This window comes from Coregonus clupeaformis, chromosome 15 (genome assembly GCF_020615455.1).
Source record: "Coregonus clupeaformis isolate EN_2021a chromosome 15, ASM2061545v1, whole genome shotgun sequence".
Classification (NCBI taxonomy): Eukaryota; Metazoa; Chordata; class Actinopteri; order Salmoniformes; family Salmonidae; genus Coregonus; species Coregonus clupeaformis.
Genome location: NC_059206.1, coordinates 64,959,115 through 64,980,560, shown reverse-complemented (window position 1 = coordinate 64,980,560; position 21,446 = coordinate 64,959,115). Strand labels below are relative to the sequence as shown.

Genomic DNA, 21,446 nt, shown 5'->3' with positions numbered 1-21,446 from the left:
CAAAACAACAAACGATACGTGAAGTCCTACGGTACAAACACAAACCAAAAGGAACAAGATCCCACACCATACTATGGGAAACAGGCTGACTAAGTATGGTTCCCAATCAGAGACAACAAGCAACAGCTGATTCACGTTGCCTCTGATTGAGAACCACACTGGCCAACATAGAAACACAATACTAGAATGAACACAAATGAAAACTCACACCCTGGCTCAACATACTAGAGTCCCCAGAGCCAGGGCGTGACAACTATACTATACTATACTGCACTATACGATACTATACTATACTATACTATACTATACTATACTATACTGTACTATCCAGACTCAATCAGAGCCAGGTTGATACTATACTATACTATACTATACTATACTACACTATACTATACTATACTATACTATACTATACTATACTATACTATACTATACTATACTCTACGATACTATACCATACTATCTCTTCAATCCAGACTCAGTGAAGTTCAGGCTAATCCCAGACAGCAGATCTCCTCCACAGCTTCTGTTCAGCATTTCCTTCAGCGCCTCATTCACATCATTATTAAACACAGTGGAGAAGTTACAGTTGGGGTACCCCCCTCCTCCTCCTCCTCCACCCCCTCCTCCGACCCCACCGACCCCGTCCGTGACCCCAAACGACCCCACCACGTCCTGCACCCACTTCAGCTCGTCGCTCAGCTCCTGTCTTAGGGCGTCAAAGTGGCTCTTCCTCTCCTGGTAGCGGGCGCTAACGTTGCTGATGCTAACATCCACCACCTTCATCTCATCCTGCAGACTCCTCTTCATCACCTCCACCTTACGGAACTCATAGCGGATCTGAGACAGCTGGTGGCGGACCCCCTCGCTCTCCTCCTTGTACCAGGACTCCTTGTGGTTGTAGATGGAGACCAGGGCGTCGATGTCCTCCTGCAGGGAGTCGTGGGCCGAGGCTAGCCCAGAGAAGGAGCCCTCCATCTGGCTGATGTCCTCCACTACCTGGGCGAAGCGTTCGAAGTTGGCATAGGTGTTGTTGGGGGGCATGGAGGAGTGGGACTTCATGGTGTACTCCTTGAGACGTTTGGTCTTCAGCTGACGGCGCTCACGCTTCTTGGGGGTCTTGGTCTGGTCCGGGGTCTTGGTGCTGGGGGTCTTGGTCTGGTCCGGGATCTTTGTGCTGGGGGTCTCCTCCTTGTACTCATTAGACTTGAGACACAAGAGATGAGGAAGAAAGATGGAGGGTTACTGAGCTGGATGTCACTTACTGGCACTGCATGCCATGCATTGATGATGTTCTGTCCAGCATTGGAATATAAGCCAGTGGTCAGATGCATCCATTACCAAACCACAGGCAACACTCCAGGTGAGATGGTCAGTTATTCATTACCAAACCACAGGCAACACTCCAGGTGAGATGGTCAGTTATTCATTACCAAACCACAGGCAACACTCCAGGTGACATGGTCAGTTATTCATTACCAAACCACAGGCAACACTCCAGGTGACATGGTCAGTTATTCATTACCAAACCACAGGCAACACTCCAGGTGAGATGGTCAGTTATTCATTACCAAACCACAGGCAACACTCCAGGTGACATGGTCAGTTATTCATCTTTCTATCACAGCTGTTTTTTGTCAACTGGTTGCACATTTAAGTTAGAGTCACAAACGTGTCAAGACAGACATGTTATCAGGAAAAACTCATCTGATTGAATCACACGTCTGATTCAAACTAACAGTCTAGAGCTTCCTCTATCTTAATAGCAAGGTCATCATATCTTATGCATTGTCAGTGGGGGGTGCAGTCCATAACAGCTTAACATGCATTACATTACATGGTCATAAACCAAGTATGTCAAAAACCGTACAAACAAGAAACAAATACCTTTCTGCCCTTGAACAGTAAATGTCACAGTATAATTATGAAGCTGTTATGCAAACTATAAAATGCATGAAGAGGCCTTGAGGCAAGTTATGTCACAAAAAAGAAAACATGCATGTCTTAACATCGTCTATCACGGCTGTTTTCATGTGACCATTATATACCTTGATCCAGGTGTGGTTGAGAGCATCTTGAATAGTTAATCTCTTCCTGTAAGACAAACATGTTTATGTACTCACAAGGGGGGGGGGGGCAGACAGAACAGAGGGACGTCTGTAACTTGATTTTAGACTGTGACAGTGTAAGTCTGTTTTGACCTTATACACAGATCACTCCGCGTTACTGTCATCAAGAGAGCGTGTACTGTGTAGAGTCATGCAGAGTAACGTAAAGAAACCTCATGGTCTCGAAAGTGTGTTAATATGTTACATCACTTTTTCTATACAGCTGTTCTACGATGTGCTGTGGAAACACAATACAGAATTTGCCTTCCCTGAGCCAGGAAGACTAGTGTGAGCTTCCGTAGATATTGTCTAGGCTTTAGCTCAGCGGTCTAACAGTCTTTTGGCACACACAGAAAACGCAGGTTCTAACACCAAAACCTCACCCTCTCCACCTCACCTCTGACTCCTCTCCTCTGACTCCTCTCCTCCTCACCCTCTGCACCTCACCCCTGACCACTCACCTCTGACTCCTCCTCTCCTCTGCACCTCACCCCTGACCCCTCACCTCTGACTCCTCCTCTCCTCTCCACCTCACCCCCTGACCCCTTCACCTCTTGTCTCTCTCCAGCAGTTGTCATATGAAGTTATTAGCCAGCTGACCCCTGACCCCTGACCCCCGACCTCTAATCCCTCCTTACAGCTTGTCTCTCTCCAGTAGTTGTCATATGAAGTTATTAGCCAGCTGACCCCTGACCCCTGACCCCCGACCTCTAATCCCTCCTTACAGCTTGTCTCTCTCCAGCAGTTGTCATATGAAGTTATTAGCCAGCTGACCCCTGACCCCTGACCCCCGACCTCTAATCCCTCCTTACAGCTTGTCTCTCTCCAGTAGTTGTCATATGAAGTTATTAGCCAGCTGACCCCTGACCCCTGACCCCCGACCTCTAATCCCTCCTTACAGCTTGTCTCTCTCCAGTAGTTGTCATATGAAGTTATTAGCCAGCTGACCCCTGACCCCTGACCCCCGACCTCTAATCCCTCCTTACAGCTTGTCTCTCTCCAGCAGTTGTCATATGAAGTTATTAGCCAGCTGACCCCTGACCCCTGACCCCCGACCTCTAATCCCTCCTTACAGCTTGTCTCTCTCCAGTAGTTGTCATATGAAGTTATTAGCCAGCTTGCCGGTTCTGCAGAAGAACTCCTTGTCAAACTCACTCCTGACCCCCAACCGGTTGTCCCTCTCCACCTCACCTCTGACCTCGGACCCCTCCAACTCACATCTTGTCTCTCTCCAGTAGCTGTCGTATGAAGCTTTTGGCCAGCTCACTGGTTCTGCAGAAGAACTCCTGGTCAAACTCGTAGTTCATGGCTGAGATGTTGGCCAGCGTGTCCTGTTGAGTCTCTCCCAGGAAGGGAGACGCTCCACTCAGCCTGGAGCACAACAACAAGGCCAGAACAGGAGGAGGGGAGCGTTAGGAACATTGTTGCTAACCTTTTATCTCTCTCCCTCCCCCTCCCCCTTTTAAGTGATAATGCCCTCGAAGCCGGTGTATGGAGGACATATTGACACGGGTGTTGTTAGGCCCGAGACGAAGTCTAACAACACCATTACCAATATATCCTCCAAACACCGGCTTCGAGGGCATTATCACTTTTATAAAACGGGTTTACCAACGTATTTCAAATAATGATTGACACATTTTCATTAGAAATGTTATTTAGATTAATTTATTCATACTATTTTCATCCTTCCACAAAATATAGTCCCGACACAAATCTAGGGTTACTAGAGACGCTTATTTGGATACATCCAGAACAATGAGCCAATGAGGCGCGACTCCCGACTCCTGACACGTTCCCTGCCTGTCTGTCTCGTCCCGACTCCCGACTCCTGACACGTTCATTACTATGGGACAGCTGGAGATCGATTTCAATAGTGAAACAATGTTGCAAATGTCGGAGAGTCAGACAGCAAGGTTTAAACAAATCTCCGCTGTTGAAAACTAAATGCTAGTCTAAAAGAAATGTGAGATAATGTCTAGATGCTTTTTATAGTGGCAATCAAGTTTATAAATTGCCTGGCTGGGCTGATGAGACAGTGGATTGGGCAGTCAGATGGAACAGAGTAAATAGGCATTTTAACGTCATATATTTAGCCGGTGGTAACTTGTGGAATAGACACCGTCTGGAATGCGGTTTTAACCAATCAGCCTTCAGGATTAGACCCACCCGTTGTATAATTATATGTATTCATCTACGCCAACCCTGTTACATGTATGTTTATTTGATGTATGTTGTGTACCATGATGTTAAAACATGCTTAATGTTGTGTTGAACTTAAACTCACAGGATATAAGTGATAACTCCTATACTCCACATATCTGCCTCCAGTCCCAGTGGTTCGTAGTTCACTATCTCTGGGGCTGAAACAGACAGGTGACCAATCAGCAGAAGACTGCACTAATGCATCAATGATAGAAAAGTAATTGGATCAAAATAGTGTATTTCCTAATATTATCTTTAATGTGTCAATAACAGACAGAATTCATTAGATTATCATTATTTCCTATTAATACCTGTGATTTGTCACATTGATAATGTAGTTATTCATATTCATGTATAGTAGTCTAGTTATGGCATGTTTATGTGAGCCAGTCTCAAGACTGAAATCTTACCCACAAATTCAGGAGTCCCAAAAATGTTTTTAAACTCTGCCCCCGCCTCGATTTTGTGAGCGAGTCCGAAATCGATTAGTTTGATCCTTGGCAAGGGCACGTTCTTGTCCAACAGCATGATGTTTTCAGGCTGAACAACAGAAAGAGAGAGAGGGGATTTGCTGAGAGAGCATTTTTGATCATCAGTGTGCATGAGTTTACTGGACCTGTTGCAGTCCTGCCTCCTTAGGTGCAAAACGGTCAGAAAATAATGATAAACCCTGTCAAACCCAACGCCAGATAAACCCTGTCAAACCCAACGTCAGATAAACCCTGTCAAACCCAACGCCAGATAAACCCTGTCAAACCCAACGCCAGATAAACCCTGTCAAACCCAACGCCAGATAAACCCTGTCAAACCCAACGGCAGATAAACCCTATCAAACCCAACGCCAGATAAACCCTGTCAAACCCAACGCCAGATAAACCCTGTCAAACCCAACGCCAGATAAACCCTGTCAAACCCAACGGCAGATAAACCCTGTCAAACCCAACGGCAGATAAACCCTGTCAAACCCAACGCCAGATAAACCCTGTCAAACCCAACGCCAGATAAACCCTGTCAAACCCAACGCCAGATAAACCCTGTCAAACCCAACGGCAGATAAACCCTGTCAAACCCAATGTCAGATAAACCCTGTCAAACCCAACGCCAGATAAACCCTGTCAAACCCAATGTCAGCTTTGGAGAAAATAAATACTGAAAATGCAAAAAGGTAGCTGTGAATTCGTAAATGTAGAGATCAGAACATAAACACAGCTGGATGTGAGAAGTGCACTGTCAGAGAGGTCGGGGGTTAGGGGTCAGGGTCAGAGAGGTCGGGGGTTAGGGGTCAGGGTCAGAGAGGTCGGGGGTTAGGGGTCAGGGTCAGAGAGGTCGGGGGTTAGGGGTCAGGGTCAGAGAGGTCGGGGGTTAGGGGGTCAGGGTCAGAGAGGTCGGGGGTTAGGGGGTCAGGGTCAGAGAGGTCGGGGGTTAGGGGTCAGGGTCAGAGAGGTTGGGGTTAGGGGTCAGGGTCAGAGAGGTCGGGGGTCAGGGGTCAGGGTCAGAGAGGTCGGGGGTTAGGGGTCAGGGTCAGAGAGGTCGGGGGTTAGGGGTCAGGGTCAGAGAGGTCGGGGGTTAGGGGTCAGGGTCAGAGAGGTCGGGGGTTAGGGGTCAGGGTCAGAGGGCTTAAGCATGTGACGTGGTCCTCTGTAGCTCAATTGGTAGAGCATGGCGCTTGTTAACGCCAGGGTAGTGGGTTCGATCCCCGGGACCACCCATATGTAAAAATGTATGCACACATGACTGTAAGTCGCTTTGGATAAAAGCGTCTGCTAAATGGCATATTATTATTATTATGAAAAAGTAGTCCAGCCCTGTTAAATGGACGGCCGGTCATATTCTGCAGGGCTGCTCCTCTCCTGTTTCAAACACCCGGGTGACACCTTTTAACATATTGCACTCAGACCTTCTATCACCGTGACTGTACTGCCTTCCTGACTTTGGCATCGCCAGTCAGCCGTGGTGTAAAGGTGACGTCATATGTACCCCTGGACTAAATATGTGCCTCAGTCTGTACAGTCTGCGTCCCAAATGGCACCCGACTCCCCCTCCCCCTCCCCTGTCTCCCCTCCCTCTCCCTCTCCCCTGTCTCTCCCTCTCCCTCTCCCTCCTCTGTCTCTCCCTCTCCCTCTCCCCTGTCTCCCCTCCCTCTCCCTCCTCTGTCTCTCCCATCTCCCTCTCCCCTGTCTCCCCTCCCTCTCCCTCCTCTGTCTCTCCCCCTCCCTCTCCCCTGTCTCCCCTCCTTCTCCCTCCTCTGTCTCTCCCATCTCCCTCTCCCCTGTCTCCCCTCCCTCTCCCCTGTCTCCCCTCCCTCTCCCTCCTCTGTCTCTCCCATCTCCCTCTCCCCTGTCTCCCCTCCCTCTCCCTCCTCTGTCTCTCCCATCTCCCTCTCCCCTGTCTCCCCTCCCTCTCCCTCTCCCCTGTCTCTCCCTCTCCCTCGCCCCTGTCTCCCCTCCCTCTCCCTCCTCTGTCTCTCCCGTCTCCCTCTCCCTCTCCCCTGTCTCCCCTCCCTCTCCCTCCTCTGTCTCTCCCATCTCCCTCTCCCCTGTCTCCCCTCCCTCTCCCTCCTCTGTCTCTCCCTCTCCCTCTCCCCTGTCTCCCCTCCCTCTCCCTCCTCTGTCTCTCCCGTCTCCCCCTCCCTCTCCCCTGTCTCGCCTCCCTCTCCCTCCTCTGTCTCTCCCATCTCCCTCTCCCCTGTCTCCCCTCCCTCTCCCTCCTCTGTCTCTCCCTCTCCCTCTCCCCTGTCTCCCCTCCCTCTCCCTCCTCTGTCTCTCCCGTCTCCCCCTCCCCCCCCCCTGTCTCCCCTCCCTCTCCCTCCTCTGTCTCTCCCATCTCCCTCTCCCCTGTCTCCCCTCCCTCTCCCCTGTCTCCCCTCCCTCTCCCTCCTCTGTCTCTCCCGACTCCCCCTCCCTCTCCCCTGTCTCCCCTCCCTCTCCCTCCTCTGTCTCTCCCGTCTCCCCCTCCCTCTCCCCTGTCTCCCCTCCCTCTCCCTCCTCTCTCTCCCGTCTCCCATCTCCCTCTCCCCTGTCTCCCCTCCCTCTCCCTCTCCCCTGTCTCTCCCTCTCCCTCTCCCCTGTCTCCCCTCCCTCTCCCTCCTCTGTCTCTCCCGACTCCCCCTCCCTCTCCCCTGTCTCCCCTCCCTCTCCCTCCTCTGTCTCTCCCATCTCCCTCTCCCCTGTCTCCCCTCCCTCTCCCTCCTCTGTCTCTCCCCTCCCTCTCCCCTGTCTCCCCTCCCTCTCCCTCCTCTGTCTCTCCCATCTCCCCCCTCCCCTGTCTCCCCTCCCTCTCCCTCCTCTGTCTCTCCCGTCTCCCCCTCCCTCTCCCCTGTCTCCCCCTCCCTCTCCCCTGTCTCCCCTCCCTCTCCCCTGTCTCTCCCTCTCATTCTCCCCTGTCTCCCCTCCCTCTCCCTCCTCTGTCTCTCCCGTCTCCCCCTCCCTCTCCCCTGTCTCCCCTCCCTCTCCCTCCTCTGTCTCTCCCGTCTCCCCCTCCCTCTCCCTCTCCCCTGACTCCCCTCCCTCTCCCCTGTCTCTCCCTCTCCCTCGTCTCCCCTCCCTCTCCCTCCTCTGTCTCTCCCGTCTCCCCCTCCCTCTCCCCTGTCTCCCCTCCCGCTCCCTCCTCTGTCTCTCCCGTCTCCCCCTCCCTCTCCCCTGTCTCCCCTCCTCTGTCTCTCCCCCTCCCTCTCCCCTGTCTCCCCTCCCTCTCCCTCCTCTGTCTCTCCCATCTCCCCCTCCCTCTCCCCTGTCTCCCCTCCCTCTCCCATCTCCCTCTCCCCTGTCTCCCCTCCCTCTCCCTCCTCTGTCTCTCCCATCTCCCCCTCCCCCTCCCCTGTCTCCCCTCCCTCTCCCTCCTCTGTCTCTCTCGTCTCCCCCAGTCTTCCTGTGGTGAGACCACAGCTAGCCTCTCTGTCAATGCTGGGAAGGACTGCACCCTTATTGAACGCTCTTCCATACCTGACACAGCACTTTCTCTCTCTCCCCCTCTCTGTTCATCTCTCTATCTGAGGTAGAGTGCTGTGTGCTGCACCCCCCAGCCCTGCCTCTCCCTAATGGGATTTACAGTATGAAGCTCTCAGCGGTACAGATTTCAGCAGTCCAGCCCTCATGCAAGCAAGCTCCCTGTATTATACAGCTTCCTCCTATTGTAGCCCTGTATTATACAGCTTCCTCCTATTGTAGCCCTGTATTATACAGCTTCCTCCTATTGTAGCCCTGTATTATCCAGCTTCCTCCTATTGTAGCCCTATATTATCCAGCTTCCTCCTATTGTAGCCCTGTATTATACAGCTTCCTCCTATTGTAGCCCTGTATTATACAGCTTCCTCCTATTGTAGCCCTGTATTATACAGCTTCCTCCTAGTGTAGCCCTGTATTATACAGCTTCCTCCTATTGTAGCCCTGTATTATACAGCTTCCTCCTATTGTAGCCCTCTACTATACAGCTTCCTCCTATTGTAGCCCTCTACTATACAGCTTCCTCCTATTGTAGCCCTGTATTATACAGCTTCCTCCTATTGTAGCCCTGTATTATACAGCTTCCTCCTATTGTAGCCCTGTATTATACAGCTTCCTCCTATTGTAGCCCTGTATTATACAGCTTCCTCCTATTGTAGCCATGTATTATAAAGCTTCCTCCTATTGTAGCCCTGTATTATACAGCTTCCTCCTATTGTAGCCCTGTATTATACAGCTTCCTCCTATTGTAGCCCTGTATTATACAGCTTCCTCCTATTGTAGCCCTGTATTATACAGCTTCCTCCTATTGTAGCCCTGTATTATACAGCTTCCTCCTATTGTAGCCCTGTATTATACAGCTTCCTCCTATTGTAGCCCTGTATTATACAGCTTCCTCCTATTGTAGCCCTGTATTATACAGCTTCCTCCTATTGTAGCCCTGTATTATACAGCTTCCTCCTATTGTAGCCCTGTATTATACAGCTTCCTCCTATTGTAGCCCTGTATTATACAGCTTCCTCCTATTGTAGCCCTGTATTATACAGCTTCCTCCTATTGTAGCCCTGTATTATACAGCTTCCTCCTATTGTAGCCCTGTATTATACAGCTTCCTCCTATTGTAGCCCTGTATTATACAGCTTCCTCCTATTGTAGCCCTGTATTATACAGCTTCCTCCTATTGTAGCCCTGTATTATACAGCTTCCTCCTATTGTAGTCCTCTACTATACAGCTTCCTCCTATTGTAGCCCTCTACTATACAGCTTCCTCCTATTGTAGCCCTGTATTATACAGCTTCCTCCTATTGTAGCCCTGTATTATACAGCTTCCTCCTATTGTAGCCCTGTATTATACAGCTTATTCCTATTGTAGCCCTGTATTATACAGCTTCCTCCTATTGTAGCCCTGTATTATACAGCTTCCTCCTATTGTAGCCCTGTATTATACAGCTTCCTCCTATTGTAGCCCTGTATTATACAGCTTCCTCCTATTGTTGTTATGTGGGCAGCTTGTCTCTCCCTTTTCTGTTTCCCTTCCTCCTTGTTTTGTCCCCTCTGTGTCTGTTGTATCTGTATGTGTGTTTGTCCCCTTTATGTGGGTGTGTCTGGAGTGGATCAGGGGGCGTGCTCAGGATCTGCCTCTCCTGTGCAGCTGCGGGTTGTTTCCAGTGATTCCTGCCTACGCAGCTGCATCCTATTCTCTAATCAACCTGCACTACTAATTCCGGGGCATGGCTCTCCACCGGCGCCAGATCGTTGTTCTTACCAGAGCGTTTCGGACATACCTCCCAACCTGCCTGCCTTCCTGCCTGTCGGCCTGCCTGCCTGCCTGCCTGCCTGCCTGCCTCAGCCTCTCCTTCCTCCGGAGCCGACTAGCCCACTCTGTTCCTTTACTTCAGTTGTTTTTGGACTAAGACAATTTTAACTTTTATTAAATATTTTTGTTTCTTCCACTCCCTTTGTCGTGTTTGTTTCTCTGAGTGCTGGGTTGAACCATAGCCTAACAGAACGATCTGGCCATGGACCCAACAGAGAGACAGCACGGGCAAACGAAGACAGCTTCCAACAAGCTATCCAGGCTCAAGGAACGTTGCTAGGACAGCATGACCAACTGATTCGGACTCTTTTGGAAAATAATCATCAACTGCTGAACCAGGTGACTCAGTTAACTACACAAGTCTCTAAATTGTCTGTTATCAGTTCTCCATCTCTCTCTGACCCCCAGTTTGATGCACCCCAAGTTGGTTCCTCGGACATGATGCAGGCTTCGTTCCATCGGGAACCCCCTGTCACGTCGCCTGAACCGTTCAATGGAGAATTGGACAAGTGCCGGGGATTTTTGCTTCAGTGTGACTTGATTTTTTCGGCAGAGACCACTGTCATTTTCTACTGATTCCTCTAAGGTACATTATGTTCTGGGGCTGTTAAGAGGGAGAGCTCTGGTTTGGGCTGAGGCTGTGTGCTCAAATCAAACTTTGACTGGATTGACTTTCGCTGATTTTTCTGCTAAATTGAAGACTGTTTTTGACCATCCTGACCATGTGGGTAATTCCTCCAAGATACTTTTTAATTTGAGGCAGGGTTCTAACAGTGTGGCTGAGTACTCTATTGAGTTCTGGACTTTGGCAGCGGACTCCAAGTGGAACAATGTGGCACTTCAAGGAGCATTTCTAAACGGTTTGAATGAAGCCATTAAGGATGAACTGGCTGCTCGTGACGAGCCACATGATTTACATTCTCTCGTTTCCCTGTCCATTAAGCTAGACAACCGGTTGCGGGAGAGGCGTCGGGAGAGAGGCGGTCGGCCGCATCTAGGAGGACGAGTTCCCCAGCCTTCAACCACTCGAGTCTCGCCTCCCCGGAGCCGGCAGCTTCTTATTCCTGATTCCATCCCGAGCACAGAGGAGGAACCTATGCAAGTGGGTCGAGCTCGACTACCTCCAGCAGAACGGCAACGGCGCCTCCAGGCGGGTGAGTGCCTGTACTGTGGAGACGCCACACACATTCTGGCTACATGCCCTAAGCGGCCAAAAGACAAGGCTCGCTCGTAGCGGTGGGTCTACTTGCGAGCCCAGAGTTAGATCCTGAACCCATCATTCCCCGATTACAAGTACCTGTAACCTTACGTTTCCAGAGTCATTCCCTGCCACTCTCAGCTCTCATAGACTCAGGTGCAGAAGACAACTTTATTAGCCACCAGTTCGTTACACAAGCTCGTATCCCCATGGAGCCACTACCTACCCCCATTCGGGTCACAGCCCTTGATGGGCGCCTCCTCGCGGAGATAACTCATCAAACCACCCCCGTTTCCCTAGTGATTTCTGGCAATCATTGTGAAAGCAATCAGCTAAGAGTTATGTCTGGCTCAGCTACCTCCCTAATCCTTGGCTTCCCCTGGTTGGCTCTTCACAACCCACAAATTGATTGGACACGTCACACCATTCTCAGTTGGAGCACTAACTGCCATTCAGAGTGCCTTAGGTCAGCGGTTCCCCCCACTAAGTGTAACCCAACTCATCCCTCAGCTCCTCTTGATCTGTCATCTGTCCCCAAAGAATACCATGACTTAGCGGAGGTTTTCAGTAAGGACAAGGCTCTGTCTCTACCACCACATAGGCCTTATGATTGCCCTATTGAACTGCTTCCTGGTGCTCCCTTGCCCTCTAGTCGCTTATACAATCTGTCCCGACCGGAAAGAGAGGCAATGGAGCAGTACATTGGTGATTCTCTGGTCTCGGGCATAATCCGTCCCTCGTCGTCTCCTTTGGGTGCAGGTTTCTTTTTCGTGGAAAAGAAGGACAAGTCGTTACGCCCCTGTATCGATTTCAGGGGTTTAAACAACATAACTGTTAAAAACAAGTATCCCCTTCCACTCATCAACTCTGCTTTTGAACCTCTGCATGGCGCCACAGTTTTCTCCAAGCTCGACCTCAGGAACGCTTATCACCTTGTCCGGATCCGTAAGGGAGATGAGTGGAAAACCGCTTTCAACACTCCACTGGGACATTTTGAGTATTTGGTCATGCCCTTTGGGCTCTCAAACGCCCCTGCTGTTTTCCAAGCCATGGTGAACGATGTTCTTAGGGATTTTTTGAACCGTTTTGTCTTTGTATACCTGGATGATATTCTTGTTTTTTCCAAGTCACCCGAGGAGCATGAGTCACACGTCCGTCAAGTCCTTCAACGGCTCTTGGAAAACAAGCTGTATGTCAAAGCAGAGAAGTGTGAGTTCCACAAACAGTCTACATCGTTCCTTGGTTTCATCATTGAGAGCGGGCAGGTGAAGGCGGACCCCGAGAAGATCCGGGCAGTGACGGAATGGCCCATACCCGCCACCCGTAAGCAACTTCAACGATTTTTGGGCTTTGCTAACTTCTACCGTAGGTTCATTAAGGGTTTTAGTAAAGTGGTGGCACCCCTTACTAGACTCACATCCCCAAAAGTCCCTTTTCTGTGGTCCCCTGAGGCGGAGCAGGCGGTAGGGGTTTTGAAGGAACTGTTTTCCACCTCCCCTGTGTTGATACACCCCAATACCTCTCTGCAGTTTGTTGTGGAGGTGGACGCGTCGGACTCAGGTGTGGGAGCCGTCCTCTCCCAGCGCTCCCCCCACTGACCAAAAGCTTCACCCCTGTGCTTTTTTCTCCAAAAAATTGTCACCCACAGAACGGAATTACGACGTTGGAAACCGAGAACTGCTGGCGGTCAAGCTAGCACTGGAAGAATGGCGGCACTGGCTGGATGGAGCTGAACTGCCGTTTGTGGTCTGGACAGACCACAAGAACTTGGCTTACATCCAAGCCACTAAGAGACTCAACTCACGCCAAGCCAGATGGGCCCTGTTTTTTAGTAGGTTTAACTTTATTCTTACATACAGACCGGGGTCAAGAAATGTTAAACCAGATGCTTTGTCCCGCCAGTTTGCTGACCCTTCGGAGACCAGCGAGCCTGAGGCAGTCCTGCCTTCCTCATGCGTCGTGGCGGCTGTTCAGTGGGAGATCGAGTCTCTTGTGAAGACTGCACTTGCCACGGACCCGGGACCGGGTGATGGACCTCCCAACCTACTCTTTGTTCCCGAGACGGTCCGGTCTCAGGTGTTGCAGTGGATTCACACCTCCCGTTTTGCTGGTCACCCTGGGATGAGACGCACGTTGACGCTGCTTAGGAGACATTTTTGGTGGCCTTCAATGGAAACTGACGTTCGGGCTTTTGTGGCAGCCTGTTCAACCTGTGCTCGGGGCAAAGCCTCCCATCAGTCCCCTTCGGGGCTGCTGCTACCCCTCCCAGTTCCCAGCCGTCCCTGGTCCCACATAGCCATGGATTTTGTCACCGGCCTACCCAAGTCTGAAGGTAATGATACTATACTTACCATTGTGGACAGATTCTCTAAATCTGTTCACTATATAGCATTACCAAAATTACCGTCTGCCAGTGAGACAGCGGACCTCCTAGTCCAACATGTATTCCGTCCCCATGGAATACCTGTGGACATCGTATCTGATAGAGGCCCACAGTTTACTTCCCCGTGTTTGGAAGGTTTTCTGTTCTGCTTTGGGTGCTTCCGTTAGTCTGTCCTCAGGGTTTCATCCCCAGACCAACGGTCAAACAGAAAGAGCCAATCAAGACCTCGAAGCAACCCTTCGTTGTGTGGCTGCTCAACATCCATCATCCTGGGCCAAACATCTGCCTTGGATAGAGTACGCCCACAACTCCCTCACCACCTCTGCCACTGGTCTTTCACCCTTGAAGTTACCATGGGTTATCAACCCCCTCTGTTTCCTGCTCAGGAGAAGGAATTGGCGGTTCCTTCGGTTCAGGAGAACCTCCGCCGCTGCCAGAGAGTGTGGCGCGACGCTCGGGAAGCGTTGCTTCGGACCACCGACAGGAACAAGATGACAGCGGATAGGAGCAGGACTCCCGCACCTGTGTTTCATCCTGGTCAAGAGGTTTGGCTGTCGTCTAAGAACGTACCTCTTCGTACCAAATCACGCAAGCTGTCTCCTCGGTACCTGGGTCCGTTTGTGGTGGAGTCCATCATTAACCCCGCTGCGGTTCGTTTGAAGTTGCCTTCAGCCATGAAGATACACCCTACTTTCCACGTCTCCCAACTGAAACCTGTGTCCTCCAGCCTTTTGTGTCCGCCGGCTGTTCCACCTCCACCTGTTCGTCTCATTGACGACCATCCGGCCTACACCGTCAGTAGGCTACTGGACTCTCGGAGGCGGGGTAGGGGTCTCCAATACCTAGTCGATTGGGAAGGTTATGGACCAGAGGAGAGGTCTTGGGTCCCTAAGCGTTTTGTGTTGGATCCTCAGTTGATCACGGACTTCCATCACGACAACCCTGACAGGCCTGGTGGGTCGCCAGGTGGCGACCATTGAGGGGGGGTACTGTTATGTGGGCAGCTTGTCTCTCCCTTTTCTGTTTCCCTTCCTCCTTGTTTTGTCCCCTCTGTGTCTGTTGTATCTGTATGTGTGTTTGTCCCCTTTATGTGGGTGTGTCTGGAGTGGATCAGGGGCGTGCTCAGGATCTGCCTCTCCTGTGCAGCTGCGGGTTGTTTCCAGTGATTCCTGCCTACGCAGCTGCATCCTATTCTCTAATCAACCTGCACTACTAATTCCGGGGCATGGCTCTCCACCGGCGCCAGATCGTTGTTCTTACCAGAGCGTTTCGGACATACCTCCCAACCTGCCTGCCTTCCTGCCTGTCGGCCTGCCTGCCTGCCTGCCTGCCTGCCTGCCTCAGCCTCTCCTTCCTCCGGAGCCGACTAGCCCACTCTGTTCCTTTACTTCAGTTGTTTTTGGACTAAGACAATTTTAACTTTTATTAAATATTTTTGTTTCTTCCACTCCCTTTGTCGTGTTTGTTTCTCTGAGTGCTGGGTTGAACCATAGCCTAACAATTGTAGCCCTGTATTATACAGCGTCCTCCTATTGTAGCCCTGTATTATACAGCTTCCTCCTATTGTAGCCCTGTATTATACAGCTTCCTCCTATTGTAGCCCTGTATTATACAGCTTCCTCCTATTGTAGCCCTGTATTATACAGCTTCTTCCTATTGTAGCCCTGTATTATACAGCTTCCTCCTATTGTAGCCCTGTATTATACAGCTTCCTCCTATTGTATCCCTGTATTATACAGCTTCCTCCTATTGTAGCCCTGTATTATACAGCTTCCTCCTATTGTAGCCCTGTATTATACAGCTTCCTCCTATTGTAGCCCTGTATTATACAGCTTCCTCCTATTGTAGCCCTGTATTATACAGCTTCCTCCTATTGTAGCCCTGTATTATACAGCTTCCTCCTATTGTAGCCCTGTATTATACAGCTTCCTCCTATTGTAGCCCTGTATTATACAGCTTCCTCCTATTGTAGCCCTCTACTATACAGCTTCCTCCTATTGTAGCCCTGTATTATACAGCTTCCTCCTATTGTAGCCCTGTATTATACAGCTCCTATTGTAGCCCTGTATTATACAGCTTCCTCCTATTGTAGCCCTCTACTATACAGCTTCCTCCTATTGTAGCCCTGTATTATACAGCTTCCTCCTATTGTAGCCCTGTATTATACAGCTTCCTCCTATTGTAGCCCTGTATTATACAGCTTCCTCCTATTGTAGCCCTGTATTATACAGCTTCCTCCTATTGTAGCCCTCTACTATACAGCTTCCTCCTATTGTAGCCCTCTACTATACAGCTTCCTCCTATTGTAGCCCTCTACTATACAGCTTCCTCCTATTGTAGCCCTGTATTATACAGCTTCCTCCTATTGTAGCCCTGTATTATACAGCTTCCTCCTATTGTAGCCCTGTATTATACAGCTTCCTCCTATTGTAGCCCTGTATTATACAGCTTCCTCCTATTGTAGCCATGTATTATACAGCTTCCTCCTATTGTAGCCCTGTATTATACAGCTTCCTCCTATTGTAGCCCTGTATTATACAGCTTCCTCCTCCTATTGTAGCCCTGTATTATACAGCTTCCTCCTATTGTAGCCCTGTATTGTCGCAATCCGGGTTAGAACTCCGGTCTCAGAAGTGTAGAGCTGGGGGTACTACCCCTTAGCCACAGAGGAGATGTTGTAGGACCCAAATGAAACACCCAAGGCAATACTCCAGGCAAGTAGATTTAATGTTCACAAAACAGGAGGCAAAACAAAACAACTCCACGAGGGGAGAAAAACAAACTAAAGATAACTTCAAAAACTTACTAGGACAGACACGGTGAGACAAAGCAGGAGACACACAGTCAGGACGCAATAACCAAGTGACAAACAAGGGGAAAACACACAGCTAAAATACACCAGGGGAAACAAGGCACAGGTGACCTGGATAAGCTAATTAGGACACATGAGGAAGAACTAAGGCAAAGGGGAACACAGCTGACCTCTAGAGGCCAGGAGACAAACAGGGGAAGCAGGAAGCTGACAGGACCCCCTCCTCTAGGAACGACTCCTGACGTTCCTTCCAGAACACCCTGGCCCCAGGGTGCGAAAATCTCGGATCAACCCTGGGTCCAGGATGTCCCTGGCTGGAACCCAGGAGCGCTCCTCTGGCCCGTAGCCCTCCCAGTCCACCAGATACTGCAGAGAGTTCTGGACCCTCCGGGAGTCCAGTATCCGGCGGACTGTGTAGGCTGGCTGGCCGTCTATGATCCTGGGAGGTGGCGGGGGGTCTGTGTGGGGGCAAAAGGAGAAGACAAGACAGGTTTAAGGAGTGAAACATGAAAAGTGGGGTTAACTCTAAGGGAGCGAGGCAGAACTAAACGATACGAAACAGGGTTAACCTTTCTAGCAATGCGGAAAGGGCCGATGTATCTCTGGGAAAGCTTCTTGGATTCGACCCGGAGGGGCAAGTTCTTAGTGGCCAACCAAACTCTCTGACCAGCTCGGAAACTAGGGGCCGTCCGGCGGTGGCGATTAGCCTGACTTTGGTATCTCTGGGAGGTCCGAAGGAGGGTACACCTGGCCTTCTTCCAGGTCCGCCTACAGCGTTGGACAAAGCGCTGGGCCGAGGGAACACCAACTTGCGCCTCTTCCTCTGGAAATAATGGAGGGTTGTAACCGAACTGGCATTCGAAGGGGGACAATCCGGTGGCTGAGGACTGGAGGGTGTTGTGGGCATATTCAGCCCAAATGATATAGGTGGCCCAAGACGTGGGATTACTGGCCGCCATACACCGCAGGGTGGTCTCCAGATCCTGATTAATCCGTTCCGTTTGGCCATTAGACTCTGGATGGAATCCTGACGATAGGCTGGCTGTGGCCCCAATAAGCCTGCAGAAGGCCCCCAAAACCGGGACGAGAATTGGGGACCTCGGTCAGAGACCACGTCCAGGGGAATGCCAAATATCCGGAAGACATGGTTCATGAGGAGCTCAGCAGTCTCCTTAGCCGAGGGCAGCTTGGGCAGGGGAATAAACCGGGCAGCCTTAGAGAAACGGTCTACCACCACAAGGATGACGGTGTTGCCCTGGGATAGAGGAAGTCCCGTAACAAAGTCCAGAGAAAGGTGTGACCATGGCCTTCGAGGAACAGGTAAGGGATGGAGCAGTCCCTGGGGTCGCTGGCGTGTCGACTTTCCCTGGTTGCACACAGGGCAGGCCTCAACATAGACCTGCACGTCCTTCTTGATGGACGGCCACCAAAACCGCCGTCGGAGGAACTCCAGTGTGCGAGCACTGCCAGGATGGCATGTCAAGGGCGACTCATGACCCCACTGCAAGACGCGGGCCCGAACCGAGAGAGGAACGTACAGGCGACCGGCAGGACCACCGCCTGGATCGGGCTCATGGGCAAGAGCTTCTCGCGCACCCCTCTTTCTAGTTCCCACTGAAGAGGTGCGACGATCCTAGACCTCGGAATAATCGATGCCAAGGGCTTCTCTTGTACCTCGGGAGAATAGACTCGAGACAGAGCATCCGGCTTGACGTTCTTGGTGCCAGGTCGGTAAGTAAGGAGGAACTGGAATCGATTAAAGAAAAGGGACCATCGTGCTTGCCGAGGGTTCATCCGCTTAGCCTGTTGGAGATATTCCAGGTTCTTGTGGTCTGTGAGAACCTGGAAAGGGTGCTGAGCCCCCTCAAGCCAATGGCGCCACTCTTCCAAGGCCAGTTTTACCGCAAGCAACTCTAGATCCCCCACGTGGTAGTTGCGCTCGGCCTCAGACAGGCGGCGAGACATGAAGGCACAAGGGTGTAATCTCCCATCCGCACCCCTCTGTGACAGGACGGCTCCCACCCCCCACCTCTGAGGCGTCCACCTCCACCACGAAAGGTCTCTCTGGGTCAGGGGTCACCAGAATCGGAGCAGAAGTGAAGCGGCGCTTGAGATCCTCGAAGGCCCCTGCTGCTTCCGGACCCCAGTGAATCTTGGTCCCTCCTCCCTTGGTAAGCGTCGTCAAGGGGGCTACCACCGAGCTGAAATTCTTGATGAACTTCCGATAGAAGTTAGAAAAGCCAATGAACCGTTGAACCTCCTTGACCGTGGCAGGTGTGGGCCAATCGTGGACCGCCTTGACCTTCTTGGGATCCATCTCTAGGTGCCCGGGAGTGACAATAAACCCGAGAAACTGAGTCTGAGAAACATGAAATTCACACTTCTCAGGCTTAACGTAGAGGTGATTGTCAAGGAGCCTCTGGAGAACCCGGCTAACATGCCCCTCATGTTCCTTCAGTGACCTCGAGAAGATGAGGATATCGTCCAGGTACACGAAGACGAACAGATTAAGCATATCCCGGAGAACATCATTAATCAGGGCTTGGAATACTGCGGGGGCATTGGTGAGCCCGAACGGCATCACCCGATATTCATAGTGTCCCGTGGGCGTGTTGAACGCCGTCTTCCATTCGTCTCCTGGCCGGATCCGCACGAGATGGTAAGCATTGCGGAGATCCAGCTTAGTAAAAATGGAAGCCCCTTGAAGCAGCTCAAAAGCAGTGGCCATGAGAGGAAGAGGGTATCGATTCCGACCGTGATCTTGTTGAGTCCCCGGTAATCAATACAAGGCCTCAGACCCCCGTCTTTCTTTTCAACAAAAAAGAAGCCCGCCCCAGCCGGGGAAGTAGAGGCATAGATGAGGCCGGCTGCCAAGGACTCCTTAATGTAGGTGTCCATAGCTGCGTGCTCGGGGAGGACAAGGAAAAGATCCGACCTCTAGGAGGGCAGCACCCAGGGAGTAGATCAATGGCACAGTCATAAGTGCGATGAGGCGGTAAGGCAGTAGCCCGGGCCTTGCTGAACACTGCCTTGAACCGATGGTAAACACTGGGGACTCGGGAGACGTCAACAGACTCTTGAAACTGGGTACTAGGGGCTGAGGAACTCTGAAGCATGCAGGTGAGTTGGCAAGTGGGACCCCAGCTAAGAATGGTGCCAGTAGGCCAGTCGATCTGGGGATTATGTCTGCATAGCCAAGGGTGACCCAGGATAATAGGATACTCGGGAGAGTCAATGAGATAGAAGGTCTCCTCCTGCTGGTGTTGAGAGATGGTAAGTCGCAGGGACTGAGTCGCCTCAGTAACTTTTCCTGGTTCCAGAGGTCTGCCATCTAAGGCTGTAACTGCCTGGGGTTGAGGAAGTAGTTGGGTAGGGATCTTAAGTTCCTTAGCCAAGGTTACATCCATAAAATCACCTGCGGCACCGGAATCGATCATAGCCTGGACCCGATGCTGGTGGCCCTCCCAGGACAGAGTGGCTGGAATAGCTAGGACCGCGTTAGTAGGAGGAGCTCTAATTTTCCCCATCACAACCCTCCTGTAGCTGGGCGGGGACAGGCGTTTCCCAAAGCTCGGGGCAAGTGGAGCGGAAGTGGCCGGCAACCCCGCAGTAGAGGCACCGACGCTCCCTCATGCGACGTTCCCTTTCGTTGGAAGAAAGCCTGGAACGGCCTAACTGCATGCTCTCCGGGGAATCCTGGGGCAGTTCAGGAGCCGGGGCAGCTCTGAATGACGGAGTCCAAACAGGAGAAACAGAGCTGCTCAGAGGAACTTGGGACTGAGACACCTGACGGCGAGCCGTTCTCCGCTCTCTTAGACGATTGTCCAGGCGGATGGCCAAGGCTATGAGGGACTCGAGATCTTCAGCTGGTTCACGGGTGGCTAACTCATCTTGAAGGGGCTCAGATAACCCTCCCTGAAAGCAGACCCTCAGCGCTTCATCATTCCATCCGCTCCCTTGCTGCCATGGTTCGAACTCAATGGCAAAATCTGCCGTGCTTCGGGGGCCCTGACGGAGAGACAGTAGGCGCTTGGAAGCCTCCCGCCCACTGACAGGATGATCGAACACCCGCTTGAACTCTTCTACAAATGCAGCGTGGGAGTCACAACAGGCCTCCTGGGACTGCCACACCGCAGAGGCCCAGGCGAGCGCCTTGTCTGAAAGAAGGGTAATGAGGTAGGCAATCTTGGAACGGTCTGTGGGAAAACTTGAGGGTTGGAGCTCGAAGGTGAGGGAGCATTGGGTGAGGGAAACCCTGGCAAGAGCTTGGATCCCCAGAAAAGGGCTTGGGCGGTGGTAGTCGGGGCTCCGCCAACCGAGAAGGCCTGTCGTCACTGGGAGGTGACCGGGGGAAGGGGGAGGACCAAGGAGGCGTTCAAAGAGCTGGTGAAGGGAACTCATCATTTCGGCCAGGAGTTGAGAATGTCTAGCCATCAGCTCCTCTTGTCGGCTGAGAACGGCTTCATGGCGCTGGAAAGAAGCCTCATGTCGAATGATCACCGCCAACAGGTCCTGGGAACTGAGTGTTTCTGGGTCCATGATTGACTTGGTTATTCTGTCGCAATCCGGGTTAGAACTCCGGTCTCAGAAGTGTAGAGCTGGGGGTACTACCCCTTAGCCACAGAGGAGATGTTGTAGGACCCAAATGAAACACCCAAGGCAATACTCCAGGCAAGTAGATTTAATGTTCACAAAACAGGAGGCAAAACAAAACAACTCCACGAGGGGAGAAAAACAAACTAAAGATAACTTCAAAAACTTACTAGGACAGACACGGTGAGACAAAGCAGGAGACACACAGTCAGGACGCAATAACCAAGTGACAAACAAGGGGAAAACACACAGCTAAAATACACCAGGGGAAACAAGGCACAGGTGACCTGGATAAGCTAATTAGGACACATGAGGAAGAACTAAGGCAAAGGGGAACACAGCTGACCTCTAGAGGCCAGGAGACAAACAGGGGAAGCAGGAAGCTGACAT

At 51.4% G+C, this 21,446-nt stretch overlaps 1 protein-coding gene across 1 annotated transcript; it reads right to left on the bottom strand.

Moving 5' to 3' along the window:
* Positions 1-251: 251 nt before the first annotated feature.
* LOC121583037 (death-associated protein kinase 3) lies at positions 252-5,551 on the bottom strand. Its single transcript, XM_045225423.1, has 5 exons — positions 4,724-5,551; positions 4,396-4,471; positions 3,327-3,479; positions 2,049-2,094; positions 252-1,206 (listed from the first exon to the last, which is right to left on the bottom strand). Exons 1-5 carry the CDS (start codon positions 4,914-4,916, stop codon positions 460-462), a joined length of 1,215 nt encoding a protein of 404 aa, XP_045081358.1. The 5' UTR covers positions 4,917-5,551; the 3' UTR covers positions 252-459.
* Positions 5,552-21,446: the final 15,895 nt, after the last annotated feature.